Source organism: Mus caroli, unplaced genomic scaffold (assembly GCF_978045245.1).
Source record: "Mus caroli unplaced genomic scaffold, Mus_caroli_1 scaffold_8, whole genome shotgun sequence".
Taxonomy (NCBI): domain Eukaryota; kingdom Metazoa; phylum Chordata; class Mammalia; order Rodentia; family Muridae; genus Mus; species Mus caroli.
The window spans coordinates 59,640,902-59,661,795 of record NW_028227263.1 but is presented as its reverse complement, the minus strand read 5'-3'; the positions used below and the strand labels follow the sequence as shown (position 1 = coordinate 59,661,795).

Genomic DNA, 20,894 nt, shown 5'->3' with positions numbered 1-20,894 from the left:
ATATAAAATTTTTTACCATATGATATTCTTGCCCATGAAATATTATTTAGTAGCTATAAATAGCACTAAAATACTATAGCTATAAATAATAAATATATATATTTAGTAGCTATAAAAAATAAAGCAACTGAATGGCAACAAACATATTTTTGAAAGTGCATTCTTACAAAAGATATTAATAATAAACATGATCACTAAGGTTAATACACCTTGAGGTCACTTAAGATAGTGCATAGTATAGTCTGTGCACTCAGCTTGCTATTTAATCTATCCTTTAAGAACAATGAAATAAAAAACTTGCTTGCCTTGGATTTTTGATGTAATCGGCCTTTGTTAACAGATTACGAGTAACATTAATTCCAAATTATATATGTTCTACAATCCTGTTCTAATATAATTCAATTCCTAATAAATGCAAGAAACAGAGTTAGACAGAAAGCAAACAAATAAAGTTTATATCTACAAGTGTTCAAGATGCATAAACATATTTCTTATATTTATTAATCCTTTTATTACTGAGGTCAGTTGGGTTTCGTTGGATTCATTGATATAATTCCTTGTAAAATTCATTCAAATAACCTATGTAACAAAAGTGAACTATTGCAAATGATTTCAGAACACTGGTTTGATGATCTCAATTTGTGAGAAAATATTCCCAAAAATAATCATGTCTGGAACCTTCATGTCTACTTACATGAATGTAATCCTAAGGGATACAGAGAAGGATAGTCATGACCAAAATTATTTCCCCTATTTTTCACCTGGCCATAGGATCTCAGATGCAAAGCCCCAGGCCAGAGAGTGGTTCAGAATCCTCCAGAGGCAAACAGTGAACTGAAAAGTAAATGCTGTGAGAAGTGTATGTGTTCTATAATAATAACCGGAGAAATAAAAAGTGACACGTGGATGTGTTCATGAAAATTTGATATGTGAGATTCTGCCCACATGATGCTTCATGCTGCATTTTGCTCAAGAAACTACCTTGATGACATGGCAAAGATGTTCTCTTTGATTGTTGTCTTCTTGGTTCTGAAGCTTTCCTTACTTTTTTGCTATTTGAGCGACCCCAGGTGCTTTTGGAGAAAAAAAGACAGAGAAAATTATCTAGGAGATAAAGAGACTGATTGTTTCTTTTCCATTTATACAAAGCATGGTTATGTGAAGAATGATTACTTCAGTGAGAATCTAGACAAACAGTAAGTGTATGTTTCATTTATGCATAAATGCACATTAAGCATTCCAATTAGGGTGAGGGATAGATAAATCCTATGTGACTACTAACTATCCAGTTTCTAGGACAAAACTAAAATTTATTTTATGTTTCATGGCTGGTCATTTCCCTAATTATGGTAGTTTATGGTGAAACTTGTTTATTGTCATTTATGAATCACAATCCAGTTAGATGCTGAATGCGTGAATCACAATATTGACCTTGCTCTTAGAGAGATTCCCTTTATATCACAATTTTCATCTTATGGCACCATGTGATGCTAGTATATGCTGCCTTGTTTGTGGCTAATTGTCTGAGACATCTAGGGGTCCAGGTTAGTTGAAGCTGATGGTCTTTCTAAGAGGAGGGTTGCCCTTCTCTTCAGCTTCTAAAAGCCTTTTTCCAATTCAAGCACAGGGATCCCCAAATTCAGTCCAATGGTTGGGCAGTAGTATCTGCATCTGTCTCAGTTAGCTGCTTATTGGGTTTCTCAAAGGACAGCCATGCTATCAGTAATATTGTCAGTCCTTACAACCTTCCTTGAAAGAGATCCCAATTTTGTGAGGTTACTGAATCTCCATTTCCTTAGTCTTTTCTCTGTATTTGTCACTGCAGTTCTTTCAGACTGAAATATTTTTGAGTCAGAGTTTTTGATTGTGGGATGGCAACAACATCCACCCACATTAAGCCCTGTCTTTCTACTGGAGGTGGACTCTACTAGTTCCACTTTTGGACATTTCATCTCAGGACCTTGTATCATTTTAAGTTATGATTAGGTATGGTCTTTGAATACATGATCTCTCCAATACTTTTAACATGGGAGGTATCATGTTTTGTCAAATGCCTTTACATTATCTGAGATGATCATGTAAATTTTTTAGTTTGTTTTATGGTAGATTACATTAATGAATTTTTCATATAGTGAACACACCTTAAATTCCTGGGATACTTTTTAAATTAACTCTCCTAAAATACTAATTAGTATTAGGCCTGTATCATATGATACTTATTTTTCTTTTGATGCATATACACAGAGAAATTTAAAATAACTCAGCAAACAATTCAAATGGCTGTCTTAGAACAATGCAGACATTTTTTTTTTCATATTTTCCTCCCACAATTACCCTACCTTGAAGTACCTTTATAAAAGAAGTATATTACCTATTTGTGGATATCATAAAATGCATTATCATCATATTAAATCCCTTCCTATAATTCTTCCAGATTTATGCATTCCCTCAGGCTACTATGTGAAATCTTTTATAAAAGAAATCAATCAATGTCCTTTGCACTGCAGATATGCTCTTATATTTATGGAACTCTTTCTTATTCATCATTTTATCTCATTTGGCATCTATCCATTGCCTATATTAATCTTTGTTTTAATCATATTCTATCCACAGACAGATATGGTGTTTGTTATGTCTCATATGTGTATGTAATGAATTTATATGGGATAAGAGGCTAATTAATAGAGAATTCAAGTTTTAAAATTCAAAATGTCACTTCACTTTCATTCTTAGAAGTAGAAGACATTGTGGTGCATTGAATAGGAAATATTCATCAGATAAACTACAGTCTTTCCACATATTAAAGAGAAATACGAGAATTGTTTAGTAGACCAAGCAGATTAGAAATTATGGCATCATTGATGATGGCAAAACAAAACCAACAATATTTTTCAAAAATGTAAAGCATTAAATATTTTATATAGAAACCATTGACTATAAAATGAGTATATAATAAATGTTAATGTAAATTAAATTGTATGATTTGAAAAAATTAAATATGAATGTAATTATAGATGATTTGATTTAGGTGGTTATTTTTTCCATTTAAGTTTTATAGATATATATAATTTATAATCCATATGTTTAAAGTGTGAATGCAATGTGTGTGTGTATATATATGGGGTGTCTGTGTGGGTGAGTGTGTGTGTGTGTGTGTGCATGTGTATGTGTGTGTGTCCAACACCACAGTCAAGCTTAAAATACTTAGAAGATTTTGTGGAACTCCTGAATGCTGTGTCTTCAACTCATCTTTTTATCAATTCATACCTACCATATTCCAAAATCTACTTTCTGTTTAAGACTTGTAGATTTGAATTTTTAATATAATAAAAATTATATGCCTTGTGCCCGATTATGCTTTGTCCTAATCATACTATCTTCAAGTCCATCTCAATTGAGAGCATAAATCCAATTTATATTTCCATCATTGTTTATATAAAATATACTATCAGTACAATATACTCAAATTGCAAATTTACCTCCCTCACCTTGTGAAACATCATTTACTAATTACCTCCCATATGATCCAACATCATTACCTTCACCCATTATAAACTTATCATATAAAGAGTGGTAATAAAATAGGATAAAACAAAAGTTTCAGATTATAAAAATTATTCAATCAGAAAAGGCACCCATGCCAACAAAATAAAAAAGCAAGAGAAACATACTTGCATATAAATAGAAAAACAGACATATGCATCTTTACAAGCGAGAAGCCCATAAAAGGAAAAATTTGGAAGCTATAACATAAACACAAAAAACTATAAACTACAAAAGTTAATCTCCTGAAAAATATGTGACAAAGACTTTCCAAAATGTATCGTGTGTTATTCATGTCCTTGTCATTCAGCAGTCCCTTGAACCTGTATCACCATAAATTTTTTGTATCCCCTTTAAGGAAAAAAACTTTAGAGTTGAGATTTCTTTACAGTTATAGGCATAGATGCATTTTTATTCTTCTCCATGAAACCATATAGTGGGGCCAGTACTATTATTCAAGGAAGTTTCTTTACTCTAGTGAAATATTCTGGACATTGCTATTCAAAAAAAAATTCATGTGTCCAAAGGTGTGTATTTATTTCCAAGTCTTAAGTTTCATTCTATTAATCAACCTCTACCCCCATTAAGCCAATTTTATTAATAGAGGTATGGAGTACAAAGTGAGATCAGATATGTTGATAGTCCATTTTTGGGGGGTGGGGTTTCAAGACAGGGATTTTCTGTGTAGCCCTGGCTGTCCTGGAACTCACTTTGTAGACCAGGCTGGCCTCGAACTTCGAAATCCACCTGCCTCTGCCTCCCAAGTGCTGGGATTAAAGGCGTGTACCACCACTGCCCAGCTGATACTCCATTATTTAGGATTGTCCTAGCTATTATTTTTTTAATTCTAAACTGTAGTTTGTGAAGAAAAGTTGATATTTCTTGACATATAAGTGTTCATACTTCAGCAGTTGAAGTGGATTAGAGAACTCAATATTCAAAGTGCATATCTCTCTCCAGAACAGAATGGCAATAGATTTAAAAAATATTACACAATTTTAGGTATTTCTGAATGAAAGAAAAAAATCCAAGAAATAGGAAATAATACTAGAATAGGAGTTATTAAGGAATAAGTATTTGTAAATAATAGAGAACATAAACCTGTTAAGTCAATTCAGTTCCAGCTTCAGAGCACAAGTTATGCTCAGTTAAATAAATATTTACTGTAGTCAGAAAGCATTTCAGAAGATACAAATGAGGGAAAAACAAAAAACTCATGTAAACCACACTGAATTATATATAACTGTTAAATAAGATTATTAGACTCTTTAAAAAGGTATCAAAGCAAATATATACGGTTAAATCATATTTAATAAAAGAAAGAAGTTACAGTAAATATATTAGAAATAGAACATAACTGGACAAATCTAAATCAAATAGAACCCAAGGCCAGTTATGCAATAGACAGAGATTGTAGAGAAAAAATGAATTTGTACAACCTAAGAGTACATGTGAAATTAGAGTAACACAATCCAAGCCAAAGGAGTGGTTGTACTTATAACCAATGTTATATCACTCAATTTTGGATAGCCTCAAATATAAAAATCAAAAGAGGTGAACTGTGTAAAATAAACAAGTGTAAAAATTATTGAGGCATTTGCATTGCCTATGAATTCTTTAGCCTATTGCAATTGTTGACACGGAAATATTTGGCTACCTATTTTTCATTCCAGTATGAAGGGTCATGACTTTTTAGTTCTGATCTTGTGAAAAACAAACAAACAAACAAACAAACAAAAACATTCTAGATAGAAGATAATTCTATTTCCCTTCCACACATGTTCGGTATTAGAGTTATATGATAAAGTCATGGGCAGATTCAATATTGTTGGCTCAGAACTTCTTCTTATTCATAGATGAAATATAGATATTTCACCACGTTCAAGAAAAACAAGATGGAAATGTAGAAAATTTCAAAATCGATAGAACCCTCATAATATAAAATTGTTATTTTAAAAACTTTATTAAAATATCAAAAGATAAAAAGGTACATAGTGTCTAATTTCATAACACAGTTAAAGAAGAGGACAAAAGAAGCAGATAACTGGGCTGGAGAGATGACACAGTGGTTAAGAGCACTGACTCCTGAGTTCAATTCCACATGGTGGCAACCACATGGTGGCTCATAACAATCTGTAATTCAGGCTATTGCCCTCTCCTGTTGTGTCTGAAAAAAAGCAATGGTGGTGTACTCATATGCATAAAATAAATAAGTATTAAAAAAAGAGAAGATAACAGAAAACTATGTAAATGCTTAATAAATGTATATGTTTTAGATAAAAGACTTCAAAACAAAAGTATAAAGTTCAATTAATCAAATTTTAAAACTTTAAGATTGTTAAATTATTTTGCAGATCTCACATATGAATACATCACAATAATGAACTGTATCAACGTGTAAAAGGGTCACAAAAATCTAAGAAATATTTTCTTAACAAACTTTGAGTTTTATTTAAAATTACCACAGTGAGAACCCATATCCTCCATGATTGGTTTGCTCTCTTTTCAGAGTTACACGTAAGACCATCCACTTGATTTCCTCTGTTTATTTTGCCATTGAAGAAATTAATAGGAACATTCATATTTTACCCAACATTTCCCTGTTAGTTAAAATTGAATGTAACCTAATTGAGGATAATGTGGAAAGAGTTTGGTCCTTGAAAAAAAAGGAAATTATTCCTAATTACTACTGTAAAAATCAGAGAAGATATTTAATTGTACTTACGGGGCCTATATGGATAACATCTTACACACTTGGACCATTTCTGTACTTCTCTAGAACTCCAGAGGTAAGTCAGGGAGGGTTACATGTATTGAAATACTATCTTACCACCATATGGATTTCTGAATACCAAGGCTGATTAAAAGACAGAGAATTCATTTATATCTAGATACTTTCTTTGGCAAACACAACATCTTTATGACAGTTGGGCAAGAGAGAAAGCATAATGTGAAAGGTTTTACCAGAATACTTTGTTTATCTCTACTTGTATAGCAATTCACAAGAAGTTGGATATGATTTTAATAATAATAAGAATCCACACTTTCTCACACTTCTAGCATGTGTTCTAGCACACTAAGATCTATGCATAGACTGAGCTTTATGCATTCCATTTCTTCATAGTGATGCTTCTGGTCAATATCTTTCAGCTTTACTTTGGTTATTTTCATCTCCTTCTAAGTGACCAGGAACAGTTTCCACATCTCTACCAGATGACTCCCAAGGACACATCTCTACCATTAGGCATGGTGTCCCTAGCAATTCACTTCAGATGGAACTGGATAGGAGTGATCATTACAGATGATGACCATGGAATTCAATTCCTTTCTGAATTGAGAACAGGAATGGAAAGAAACACTGTCTGCTTAGCATTTGTCACTATTATCACATATGATAAGATGTTATACTTTAAAATGATTCATAGATATTATCACCAAATTATAATGTCATCAGCAAAAGTTGTCATTGTCTATGGGGATAAAGAATCTCCTCTACAACTTAACTTCATGCTTTGGAAATCTAAAAACATTCAGAGACTTTGGGTCAGTGTGTCACAATTTGATATGATCACAATGATGGGAGATTTCATGCTTAATTCCATTCATGGGACTCTTATTTTTTCACATCAACAGTCTGAGATGTCTGGTTTTAAACAATTTATGCAGACAGTGCACCCATCTAACTACAGTAATGATATTTCCTTGGCTAAACTGTGGTGGACTTATTTTAAGTGTTCATTGCCACCACCTGATTGTAAAACACTGAAGAATTGTCCAAACAAAACCCTATTTCAATGGTTTTTTGAGCCACCTCTTGGAATGTCTATGAGTGAAACATGTTACAACTTATACAATTCTGTGTATGCTGTTGCCCACTCAATTCATGAGATACTTCTACAACATGTAGACACATGCTCAGAGAATGATGGAAAGGTACTGGAATTTAACTCCTGGAAGGTAATAATTATTACACTGAATTGCATATATTATCATAGAAATGACATTCCTAATGGAAATCATAAAGTCAAAATCCTTGTAAATAGGTAACCTTTATCCTAAATACATGTACTTCTAGACTCTTCAAATCCGAAAGAGGCATATCATGTTAGTGTCATAATTTATGTTACAGCCAACTATGGCATCCAAGTCAGCATTTCACAATCTAAGTCATGAAATTTTCTCTGATATTTTAAAAGTACATGAATGTCATGACTTTATATCTGAATTTTTCTCATACAATTAGTAAATGAAATTAAGAAAATTACTTGTCTTTTATGATAAAAATGATTGTAATTAATATAATGAATAGAGCTCAATCAATTTCAAGTACTTTTTCCATGTTTTGAACAACTGAGTATTTATGTTCCCTATCTCATGATCAAGTAACACTATTGGCAGAAAAAAAATGGATAATTTATCACTATACTCCAAATATAAAATTCATTTGTGCATGTGTTACAGCATCAAATACAGTGAGAAAACAGTATTTGTAAAGCACAGTGAATCTTTAAAATTTTGTGAAATAAATATTACTTTTTCAGTACTGAATACTTCTGATAAAGGTAGATTTTAGGAGTAGATAATAGATATCTGTGATATTACAAACTTTTTAATTTCTATACTAATGGCTATGCATAGTTTAAACTAAAATGCAAATATGTTTTAGATGTTCTCTTTTGTGAAGAACATACAATTTGTAAATCCTGCTGGAGACCTAGTGAACATGAACCAGAATAGAAAACTGGATACAGAGTATGACATTTACTACATCACAGATTTTCTAAAACACGAAGGACTTAAAATGAAAATAGGAAGATTTTCTGGTCATTTTCCAAATGGTCAACAACTGTTTATGTCTGATGAAATGATAGAGTGGGCTACAGATATCAAGCAAGTAATTTAGTTTTAATTTTAATGCTTTACATGAAGAAAAACTACCTCTAATCTTGTCTACTTTTGTTTTGTTATGGAGTAATATTTCTTTTTTTTTACCATTTCCTCATTTGTTGACTTCCAGCATCCAAATTCTCTCTCCCTCTCCCACATCTCTCTCTCTCTCTGTCTATTTGATTTGCCACTTACTCTTTCATAAGTGTTTCATAATATAAAAATCCCCATATATTCATAAAAATTGTATTAATAAAATACAAAACAATGTAATTTTGCTTTATACCATGATATGGTGTACAAAGGGAAGTCTTTCAGTGGCATTTTCTTGTTTTCTTGTTCCTTGTTTCTCTTATTTCTGCAATGTTTGACACATAAGTTTTACTGTTTATTTCTATGATGTATCTGATCTTCTTCAGACTCTAGCCTCCATATGTAGTGTGCCTTGCAGACCAGGTCTCAGAAAATACTTTCAGGAGGGAAAGGCTGTCTGCTGTTTTGATTGTTACCCCTGCCCAGAAAATGAAATTTCCAACATGACAGGTGAGGCTATGTTTTCTCAAAATGAATAAAATTGCTTATATCTCTCATATGCACATACTTTTCAAAAGACCTTTGTGGATAGGAAAAGATGAGCATGGGAGATGTTCCCATCTTCTGATACTTTATTCACTTTCTTTCTTCAGAGACTTTAAGTTCTTATTATATAAGTCTTTCTCTTGCTTGGTTAGTGCATTATTTTATATTTTGTGTGTGTGTCATAAATGGTATTGTTGCCATAATTTCTTCTCTGCCCAAATGGTTTATTGAAAATGTGACTCCTTTTTGAGGTAATTTTCTACCCATCTTCTTTGCTGAATGTGTTTTTCTGCTGCATTACTTCTCTGGTCGAATTTGTGGAGTCCTTTATGATATCATTTGTGAATAGCTATACTTTGACTTATTCCATTCTTATTTGTATCATCTTCATCTCCTTTTATCATACTGTTCTGCTAGATATACAAGTACTAAGTTGAAGAGATACAAAAAGATTCAGAACCCTTGTCTCATCACTAATTTTAGTGGAGTTGCTTTAGTTGAATTCTCAAAACACAACTCACAATAATTTGTGAGTTGAGAATTTTGGATCTTAATGGAAATTGGCCTGAAATTCTCTCTCTCTCTCTCTCTCTCTCTCTCTCTCTCTCTCTCTCTCTCTCTCTCTCTCTCTCTCTCTCTTTACCCTCCAGTTTTTATTCCCCACCCTAGTCCACCCACCCAGTTCCACATCCCATACCTCCTCCCAAACCATCTGTCCCCACAACAATGTACCCGCCCCCCACCTCCAACTCCCCAAAACCTCTAAACTCCTTGAGGCCTCCAGTCTCAAGGGTTAGGTACATCATTTCTGATTGAACATGAACCTGGCAGTCCTCTGCTGTATATGTGTTGGGAGCCTGATAGCAGTTGGTGTATGCTGCCTGTTTGGTGGATCAGTGTTTGATAGATCTCTGGGGTCCAGATGAATTGAGACTGTTGGTCCTCCTAAAGGGTCGCACTCCTCCTCGGCTTCTTTCTGCCTTTCCTTAATCCAACCATGGGGGTCAGCAGCTTCTCTCTAATGGTTGGGTCCAAATATCTGCATCTGATTCTTTCAGCTGCTTGTTGGGTCTTCTGGAGTAGGGTTATTCTAGGTCTTTTTTTTTTTTCCTCACTCTATAGCCTCAGTTAATTGTCAGGCTTTGGGACCTCCACTTTAGGTGGATCCAACTTTGGGCCTGTCAATGGGCCTTCTTTTTAGGCTCCTGTCCATTTCTATCCTTGTAGCTCTTTCAGACAGAAACAATTATGGTTCAGAGTTTTGACTGGGATGGCAACCCCTCTCCCTCATTTAATGCCCTTTATTCCTGTTGGAGGTGGGCTTTATAAATTTCCTCTCCCTAGTGTTGTTCATTTCATCGAAAGTCTGTCCCTTTGAGTCCTGAGAGACTTCACCTCCCAAGTCTCTGGTGCATTTTGAAGGGTCCACTCAACCTCCTACCTCCCAAGGTTGCCTGTTTCAATTTTTTTTCTTTTTTTTTTTGCTGGCCCTCAGGGCTTCAGTCCTTTTCAGACCCTCAATAAAAGATCAGGTTCCCCTCTACCTCACTACCCATTCACTTTTCCTCCCATATCTCTCTCTCCTTCCCCAATTCTGATTTCTTTTTTTTTTTCCCTCCAAAATGGGACAGTGAGTTTTTATGCAGTTTAGTCACCCAGGATATTATGGCTTCATAAAAGTAACTTCTCAGTGTTGCTTTTGTTTCAATTTTGTGGAACACACTGAGGAGTATTGATATTTACTTTATATTGAATGTCTTGTACAATTCTGTGCTAAAACAGTCTGGACCTGGGCTTTCCTTTGTTAAGTGATATCTTATATTTCTTTAGGGGTTAAAGGACTGTTTAAGTAGTCTACTGATCTTCATTTAACTTTAGGAAGTGGTGTCTATATAGGAAATTATCAATTTCATATAGATTTTCCTATTTTGTGTAGTACAGGCTTTTGGAGTAAGACATTGATTTTTTAAAATCCCTCAATTTCTATTGAGCAGCCCAGATGAAACAGAGATAGCAGTAGGTAATAATTCAGGGTTTTGGATAGGAAAATAAATTCTATCACTATGGATGGTAGACAGCTGGTCAGACCTTGTGATGATTAAGGCATATTAAAAATATAAAGGTTGTGTGTGTTTTTTATCCTGGAACTCAATAATAAAAGTTGGAGTACAAACATCTGGCTAGGATTTAAATACTTTTTACAACAGAAGCTGCCATTGTAATTCTTTTGCAAGACTAGGGGAGGCCCTGAGAATAGAAAGAATGGGAATAATCTACAGAGAGCCTACCTGGTCTTGTGGATGCGTGTGGCCTGTAAAGGAGCAGTGGTAGTCACTCTTGAAGATTGAAAGTAAAAAAAAAAAAATTATAATGCTTGATTATGTTGTTATTGTTGTTGCCAACCCTCAGTCCCCCTGCCACAAATCCTCATCCCATTCCTCTTTGCCCTTACCTCTTAGATGATGCTTCTTTCCCACCCCACCCCCCAAAACCAGGGCATCAGAACAAGCTGTGTATGCTGCTGGTTGGTGGCTCAGTCTCTGGCATATCCCTGGAATCTTGATTAGTTTAGCCTGCTGGTCTTACTATGGGGGTTAATCTCTGTTCCTCTTATTCTAGCCTTCTCCTAATTCAAACATTGGAGTCCCCAACTTCAGTCCAATGGTTGGGTATAAATGTCTATCTTTCTTTCTCAGTCAGTTGCTGACAGGTCCCTCAGAAGACATCTAAGCCAGGCTCTAGTCTATAAGCACATCATAGCATCGGTAATAGAGAAAGGCTATGGTGCTCCTCTCTCCAGTGAGATGGATCTTAATTTGGGTTGGTCTTTGTAAAATCAGGGTTAGGGTTAGGGTTAGGGTTAGGGTTAGGGTTAGGGTTAGGGTTAGGGTTAGGGTTAGGGTTAGGGTTCAGTCTCTTTTCAGTTTTTGTCCTTGCAGTTCTTTTAGAAAGGAATAATTCTGGGTCAGAAATTTGGGCTATGCGTCACTAACCATATTCCTTCTTTTGAGCCCCTATTTATCTATTGGAAATGGAGATCCCTCTCCACAAAATTGGGCATTATTGCTAAGGGTACTACAAATGAATCCTGAGAATAGCTAATTTTTCAGGTCTCTGGTATATTCTACAAGGTTACCTACATCCCAACCTACCAGGCTGCTTATTTCTCTTCATTCTATTGGCTTCTTTCCTGCCTCCATATCTGATCTTCTTCTCTTTTCCCTCTCCCATTTCTCTTTCCTACCATGTCTCTCCTCCCAGCCCGCACCTCCTGTCCTTATCCTTACTCCTTCTAGGTGGGATTGAAACACCCTCACTTAGTCGTTTCTGCTTGTTGCACTTCTTAAGGTCTGTGTGTTATTTCCTAGGTAGTATGTACATTTGCCAGTGAATATACTCCTGGACATCCTTTTGGGTCTGACTTACCTCACTAAGGATAAATTTTTCTATTTCCAACCATTTGCCTGCAAATTTAAAGATGTCCTCTTTACTAGTAGCTAATTAGTATTCCATTGTGAAAATGAATCACATATTCTGTGTCAGTTCTCAATGGAAAGACATCTGGGTTGTTTCCAGCTTCTGGGTGTTACAATATGGCCCCTATGAACATCCTCAGTACATGTTCTTATGGGATGATGTGGCATAGTTTGGGTATATGCCCAAGAGTGGTTTAGATGAGTCTTCAGGAAGAATTATTTCCAATTTCATGAGGAGCTACCAGATTGATTTCCAGAGTGGTTGCACCAGTTTGCAATCCCACCAGCAATGGAAGAGGGTTCCTCTTTCTCCACATCCATGACAGCATGTGCTATCATTTGAGTTTTTGATCTTAGCCATTCAGATTGGTGTGAGGTTGAATCTCAGGGTCATTTTGAGTTCCATTTCCCTGTAGACTAAGTACTTTGTACTTTTCTTTAATTGCTTCTAGGCCATTCAAGATTCTTCTGTCGTGAAACATTTGTTCAGCTCTGTACCCCATTTTCTATTTGGGTTATTTGGTTCTTTGGAGGTTAACTTCTTGAGTTTTTTACTTGTTTTGGATATTAGCCCTATGTAAGAAGTAATGTTAGTGAAGATTTATTTTTCCAATCAGTAAGTTGTCAATGTTTCCTATTGATGATGTCTTTTGCCTTACAGAAGTTTTTTGGTTTCATAAGGTCCCTTTTATCATCTCTAGATCTTAGAGACTGAGTCATCTGTGCTCTGTTCAGGAAATTTTCCCCTGTGACAATGAGTTCAAGGCTATTTCCAACTTTCTCTTTTATTAAATTCAGTATATCTGGTATTAGTTGAGGTACTTGTCCACTTGGACTTGAGCTTTGTACAAGGTGATAAATATGAATCTATTTTCTTTCTCCTATATAGAGAATAACAGTTAAATCAACACCACGTATTAAATATGATTGCTTTTTTCCACTGTTTTTTTTTTTTTTTTTTTTTGGCTTCTTTGTCAAAGTTCAAGTATCTATAGGTGTATGGGTTTATCGCTGCAACTTTCATTTTATTCCATTGATTAACCTGCCTGTCTCTTTACGAATCTGTGAGGACCAAACTGTGGGAAACTAGGCCCTCAACAACTCTCACCCTAAAGTTCCGGCTGACCCTTTAATGGGAATTATGTCACCCCCTCCTTCATTGTCTCCACCTGGTGCCTGAGACTCCCAGCTTCACTCCCTCCTTCATATATCCACTTCGCGCCTAGAACTGCTTAGATAAAGCCAGCTTCACCTCCTCCTCCATGTCTCCATTTGGTGCCTGGGACTTTTTATGGCACTCCAAGATAAACTGCAGAATGTTTGAAGGCTTCCCAGGACTGTTTTAGGGCCGACATCACAAGATAAGCTGCAACATGCCTGCAATCAGCATCCACCCCAGATATCCATCCCTTTTCTCTGTATTTTATTATACCCCCTCGACCCCTCCCTATTTTCTCTCACTGTGTGCTTATAATAAGGCTCCCAGCCTCCATTTAACAGACCTTGACAACTCTTTGCTTGGTCTCACTTCCCTTTCTCCGCCCGTTTCTCTTGCAGGCCTTGGTCCTCCTCGACCCACGGAATAACTTAGCGCTGCTGGACGGGACACCAATCCCATGCAGTTTTTATCACTATTGCTCAGTAGTGCAGCCTGATATCAGAAAAGGTGTTTTCCACTGGATGCTCATTTATTGTTAAGAATTATTTTGACTGTCCTAGGTTTTTTGTTCTTACATATGAAATTGAAGATTTCTCTTTCCATGTCTATAAAGAATTGTGTTGGAATTTCGAGGAGGATTGCCTTGAATCTGTAGATAGCTTTTGGTAAGGTAGCTATTTACTGTGGTAATTCTAGTAATGCATGAGCATAGGTGATCTTTCTATTTTCAGAGGTCTTCCTGGATTATTATTTTCCAGAGATCTGAAATTGTGGTTGTAGAGATATTTCACTTGCTTGGAAAGCATTATAGCAAGATGTTTTATACTATTCTTTTGCTATTGTGAAGGGTGCTGTTTCCTTAGTTTCTTTCTCAGACTGTTTATTGTTTGTATAAAGAAGGCTACTGATTGCTTTGAGTTAATTTTTATAATGCCACTTTGCTGAAGTTGTTCAATAGCCATAAGAGTTCTCTGGTAGAATTTTGGTGGTTGATTAAATATACTATATTATCTACCAAAAATAGTGTTACTTTTTGTTCTTCTTTTCTAATTTATATCCCTGATCTCCTTTAGTGGGCCCATTGCTATAGCCAGAACTTTGAATACTAGATTTAAGAGATATGAGAATAGTATACTAACTACTTGATCATTTTTAAGTGGGTAAATAATTGGAGTATTTGAATATGTCTACTTACCAATTTTGGTAACACTGTTTAGCAAAATTAAAAAGAAAATACAAAACGAAACCAAATGTATATCTTTCAATGCAGAGACTCTGCACTTGGAAAAGAACATCCCTTTTCACTTTGATCTATTAGCTTAATTTGAATGAAAAAAAAACAGAATACATGATTGTGTAATCCACAAACATAAGAGTGGAAGGAATATAAAAACTTACATCTACTATATGCTGTCAAGATTATTTTTGAGCCATTTACCAGTACTTAGATTATGGTGTTTCTTAATAGATACTATAGCAATGGGAATACCGCATAGGAAGTCTTACATAAATAAGTAAAACTGGAAGATGCTGTGCCCTACCACAATTCACACATTGAAAAATAAAACTGAACAAAATATATTTGAATGTAGAAAAATTGGGTGAAATTTTTTCTTGTTATCTCTTCCTCAGTTGACATTATCAGTGCTTTTGCATGATACTTTTATTCTGGATATTATAATATGATGACATTTTCTTTCACTATATTTCCTACAAATATGTCCAAACACCCTCCTTACACTTTTTCAAATTCATGGCATTTTTTATTAAGTGCTGAAACACATGTACACATACACACACACATGCACACACACAACACGTACATACACAAAAACACACACACTAATTGGAATATGCTTTACAGGGGAAGACAATTTTACTCACTCTCCATATTCCTTCATTATCCGTAATTCTCTAAGTTAGAATTTTGCATGATGTTCCTTCCTTCCCCCATTGTCATGTTTTTGTTTTTCTTTTCAGTCAGTTCAGGCTTAAGAAGCCCTTGATGGTGAGATGTTTATGTGTGTTACTTCCTTGAAAATACACACTTCTATAAAACTTACTGGTCCTCTAGCTTTAAACTCTTCAAACCATTTCTTTAGTAATTTTAGAGCCTTACAGAGGAATTAAGTTTGTAGATGTCCTTATTGGACCAAACTCCAAAAACTCTAAATTTTTATTGACTATGATATTCTCTAATGGTATCTCTTAAGTTTCCATAATGAATGGTAAAGACAATAAATATTTGATATTTAAGAACACAGAACAAAGCCAGGGATTATAATGGTTTAGCAAAAAGTTGGCTATAAGTTCTTTCACAAGACATGGATTGGTAGTTTCTATTTCCAAATATCTTCTTGAAACCACATGTAGGACTAAACTTTTTGCTGACAAAATGCCTTTTAATGTCTTCTTTTGCATAATTCACACAATTATAAGTGAAAATTTTGTGACTATATGAGTGATGAATATAAGGCATATTATTATGGAAACAAAACTTTTGCAACTGTACAGTTTTGTTTTTGAAAAATATAATAAACATTTTGAGTATATTACATAAATATGACAAAAGCTTACATAAAAAATAGAAGCATTTCAAATTAGGATAAAATCTTATGAAACTTCCATATTTAAGTTTGCATCTAATACAAGATATCAGTTTAATTCAATTATGATTTTCTAAAGCATGAGTTTCGTGTATCTTGTGATTATTGTACGAAAAATAAATCTGACAATTCTTCTTTTCCTATACTAGACATGAATCAATGTGTGAAGTGTCCAGAGGATGAGTATGCCAACACAAATCAAACTAACTGCTTCAAAAAAGTTGTGACCTTTCTAGCTTATGAAGACCCTTTGGGAATGACTCTGGCTGTCTTGGCTGTGTGCTTCTCTGTTCTTACAAGTGTTGTACTCTGTGTCTTCTTGAAACACAGAGACACTCCCATAGTCAAGGCCAATAATGAAACTCTCAGCTATGTCCTACTCACCTCCCTCATATTTTGTTTTATCTGTTCCTTGCTCTACATTGGTTATCCCAATATGGTCAGCTGCATCCTGCAACAGACCACATTTGCCATTGTGTTCACTGTGGCTGCCTCTAGTGTCTTAGCCAAGACAATTACTGTAGTTCTAGCATTTAAGATCACTGTTCCAGGAAGAAGACTGAGGTGGCTGCTACTTTCAGGGGCACCTAATTACATCATTCCCATATGCACCATGATCCAAATGATTCTCTGTGGAATCTGGCTGGGAACTTCTCCTCCATTTGTTGATGCTGACCTACACATGGTACATGGACACATCATCATTGTTTGCAACAAAGGTTCAGTGATTGCTTTTTACTGTGTCCTGGGATACATGGGCTTTCTTGCTCTATCAAGTTTCACTGTAGCTTTCCTGGCCAGGAATCTGCCTGACACATTCAATGAAGCCAAGCTCCTGACATTCAGCATGCTGGTGTTCTGCAGTGTCTGGATCACCTTCCTCCCTGTCTACCACAGCACTAAGGGTAAGGCTATGGTTGCTGTGGAAGTCTTCTGTATCTTAGCCTCCAGTGCAGGGATGCTTGTTTGTATATTTCTGCCAAAGTGCTACATTATTCTGTTGAGACCACAAATAAATTCTTTTCATGATTTTAGGAAAACACATGTAAAAGTTATAAATATTAATTGAATGTAACTGCTTATTTAGTATACCAAACAATTCCACATTATCACCAAAATGCTTACTATGTATTATATCATTATATGAGTTTCTCCCATTAAAAACTATAGAAAAAAAGCTGGATAATAAAGACATAACATATGACTTGTTCATCAATATATTGGTTCAAACCATTTAATCAGGGTTTTACTGTCTGATATCTGAAAATTGTTACTTAGGTATACAAATTAATTCATTTAATACCTATATTCCAGCACAAATTGTGTGGCATTATTTGATTTGAGGAACCTTTTTCTAGGTGGATTGTATATATAGATAGCTTTTAATAAGGAAAACACACATATCTATCTCTATCCTCTCTCTCTCTCTCTCTCTCTCTCTCTCTCTCTCTCTCTCTCTCTCTCTCTCTCCCTCTCCCTCTCCCTCTCCCTCTCCCTCTCCCTCTCCCTCTCCCTCTCCCTCTCCCTCTCCCTCTCCCTCTCCCTCTCCCTCTCCCTCTCTTTAGAACTGCAAGGAATTTTATAAAAATACTTAAATATATGTGAGGTGGTATCACAGGGATTGAGAGGATAATAATAACAAGGAATACTGAAAGGAGGATGCTTGAATCTCATGCAGATCATTAAACAGTATATTCATTGAATGTAATGGAGGGAGGGAATTGGGTGGGAGAAGGAATGGGGTGGGGACTAGGACATTCAGGTGTAGGGACAAGGAGAGAAAGGGGGCCATGTCAGTAAAAAAAAAAAAAAGTTATTGGCAGTAAGAGGAGGAGGAGGCATCTCAATCATGTGTCAGAGACCTTGGATATGGGAGGCTCCAAATTGTTTAGGAAGGGGATTCTAGATGAGACTCCTGTCAGTGTGGGATTTGGAGCCTGAAATGGCCATCTCCTATATATCAGCAGGACAAGCAGTGAATATCAACCTCAAACCCTTTAACCCATAAGTTGTCCATCAGACAACATTGAAGTGAAGGGAGAGTGGTGGAGCAGAGATTGAGGCGATGTCCAATCAATGACTGAGCCCCCTTTAAGACTCATTCCATGGGCAAGAAGCAATCCCTGAAACTACTTAAATTACTCTATTATGTTTGCAGTCAGAAACCTAACATAATTATCCTTTGAGATGTTCCACTCAGCAACTGACAGAAACAGACACAGAGAACCAAAGCTAAATATTGGGCACAGCTCAGAGTGTCCTCTGAAAAAAATTGTGGGAAGGATTGTGAGACCCAAATGATTCATGGAGTCCAGAAAAAAAAAAAAAAATAGAAAACTGACCTAGACACTTGGGAGCTCCCAGAGATGAACTATCAGTTAATAATCATACATGGGCTGGACCTAAGCTGCCTGCCCAATTGTAGCAGAAAAGCAACATGGAATTCATGTAGGTCTGCAAGCATCTGGAGCAGGGGCTGTCCCTGATTCTGTTACTTGCATATGCAACCTGTTCCCATGACTGAGCACCTTCTCTGGCCTCACTAGGAGAACATGTGTCTGGTCCTGCCGTGGCTTGATGTCTCACCATGCTCAGTCCACTGGTTGTGTCAGGTTCTGGCAGAGGCTCTCAGGAGAAGTTGATTATATTCAGTATAAATTCAAGGAATAGTGTGATTTTTTGACATGTTGTGCTAAAATCTTGGGGTATAATAGAAGTTCTTAAGGTCAGATAGTCTACATGATCAATTATGGTATGGGAAAGGAAAGATCCTGCTACTTGAATATTTATAGAAGCTGAGAATGGTGTTAAAATGGACTAAAAGAATGATGATTAAAGAACACTTTTTAAACTCATTACTAATTTAGGTCTTATAATAAAAGAAATTGTAAGGTTAAAAACTACACTGTGGACTGGAACTGTAGTATCATTAACAGATTTCTACACCTCAAATATTCTATAACTGTATTGTGACATTCTCCTGAACAAGATATGGGTTGGTCATGGGTTCCACTGATATAGTGGTGGATAATATACAATTTATGAAGAGCTGGCAAATCTTTTCTTAATTCATGATCTAAAAGTGCTCCCTTTAAAGAAACTCATTGGTATCCTTAAAGAACGTTGTAATAGGAATAACTATTAGTGAAATTACAGACATGGTGTTATCCCTTTGGAGATAATAACACTTTAAGAGAACTTGTTGAACAATGTATGAATACAACAGGCATTCTTAGAAAGACTTAATAATTTAGTTCTTCTACTTTGCAGAATAGTTTGAATAAAGTTAAGAATAGAGATTTGGTCTTTTAAAATTCTTCCATATACTCTGGAGTTCTGTTGTGTTACAAAAAAATCCTTAGGTAAATTCAACAATTATATATATATATATATATATATATATATATATATATATATATATATTATCCAGAGGTAGGCAATCCACAAAAAAAATAATAATAAGTACAGGTATCATTTAAAGGCAGTTTGGTGAAACAATCAGTATTTTGTGGACACTTACCAGAATATGGTTGAGAGGTTACTTACAGGGGCAGAAATAATTCACTAAAGGCCAACCCATCATGAGTTAAACAGCACAAAGCTGGGAATCTGGAGTATACAGCATTACCCTGAGAATGTTGTAAAGGTTAGAGACAAAGTGTCCTTTCCAAAATCCCTCTGATATAAAGATCTTCTAGGCAGCTTTATATGTTTCTCTTTCCCCCACGAAATTAGTTGGCAAGTTTTCAGAGTCTTCATTGCAACTCTTCTTCATTGAGAGGTTTCTGGCATCTAAGATTTTTTTTTGACTTTTTTTTTTCATCTGAGTGGGAAGTTTTAATCTCAAATTAAACTCTTATACAATACTCTTCCCATTCCTCTGTCTCTTGCATTTCTTATTCTTCCTCTTGATCAATATTCTCTGAGCCATGGAGGAAGTAATTTTAGATGTCCAAGAATGGTTAAGAAATAGGCTACCATGACCCAGGAATAAGCGCTTGATTTCAGAGTCTTCACCAATGATTATGAATTGAGGCTGAAAATCACTAACACTTAAGTGTATGTAAATGTAGTTTCACAGGCATATCACATCAACTTAGAAAAACCACAGAAGTAGCTTTCATAGCCACAGGTCTTTGCTCTGGCTTAGGCTTAAACAATCTCTTGGTAGATGGGCCTTGAATACTATTGAAAGAGTGCTTGTCTTATTCATGATAAGTAGCCAGCTATTGCACAAGCAGGCATAACCTGCCTAATATATTTGCAGTTTAGCATGTAGGTTCAATCAAGTAAGAATGTTGGAGACAGTTCATGAGCAGCATTCATGCTCCTCTCTTACCTGATGTCAAAGCAATTCAGCATGATTGCTTTCAGGCTAGTTACAGCTTAATTTCCTCATCTGTTACAGTCAAAGTACTTTATTGCATGTCCTTAAGGCATATGGTTGGCTGAGTAAAAGCCCAGGTGGGGTCTGGGTTTATTTCTTGGAGGTTCTCCTTGAGGCAAGAGAGGGGCAAAAGCATTGGCAGATGGTAAGACTTTTGTCTTAAGAAATATTTAGTGTCACTGAATGATAATTAAAGGTTCACTATCTAAATCTAAATTCCTTTGCTGCTAAGACCTGCCTTCTGGGTTCCCCTGAGG

General features: G+C 35.5%; 1 protein-coding gene across 3 annotated transcripts; it reads left to right on the top strand.

The window, feature by feature from the left end:
* Positions 1–887: 887 nt before the first annotated feature.
* LOC110288511 (vomeronasal type-2 receptor 116-like) lies at positions 888–17,466 on the top strand. 3 transcript variants are annotated; one of them, XM_085841550.1, is made up of 6 exons: positions 888–1,196; positions 6,053–6,332; positions 6,694–7,500; positions 8,210–8,437; positions 14,043–14,151; positions 16,400–17,466. In XM_085841550.1, the coding sequence occupies exons 1-6, from the start codon at positions 946–948 to the stop codon at positions 17,317–17,319; spliced, it is 2,595 nt and encodes an 864-aa protein (XP_085697676.1). In that variant the 5' UTR covers positions 888–945; the 3' UTR covers positions 17,320–17,466. The 3 variants fall into 3 exon arrangements, with proteins under 3 accessions (XP_085697676.1, XP_021010497.2, XP_085697677.1); XM_021154838.2 differs by lacking the exon at positions 14,043–14,151 and adding an exon at positions 8,850–8,973; XM_085841551.1 differs by lacking the exons at positions 8,210–8,437; positions 14,043–14,151 and adding an exon at positions 8,850–8,973.
* The last annotated feature ends 3,428 nt before the right edge of the window (positions 17,467–20,894 follow it).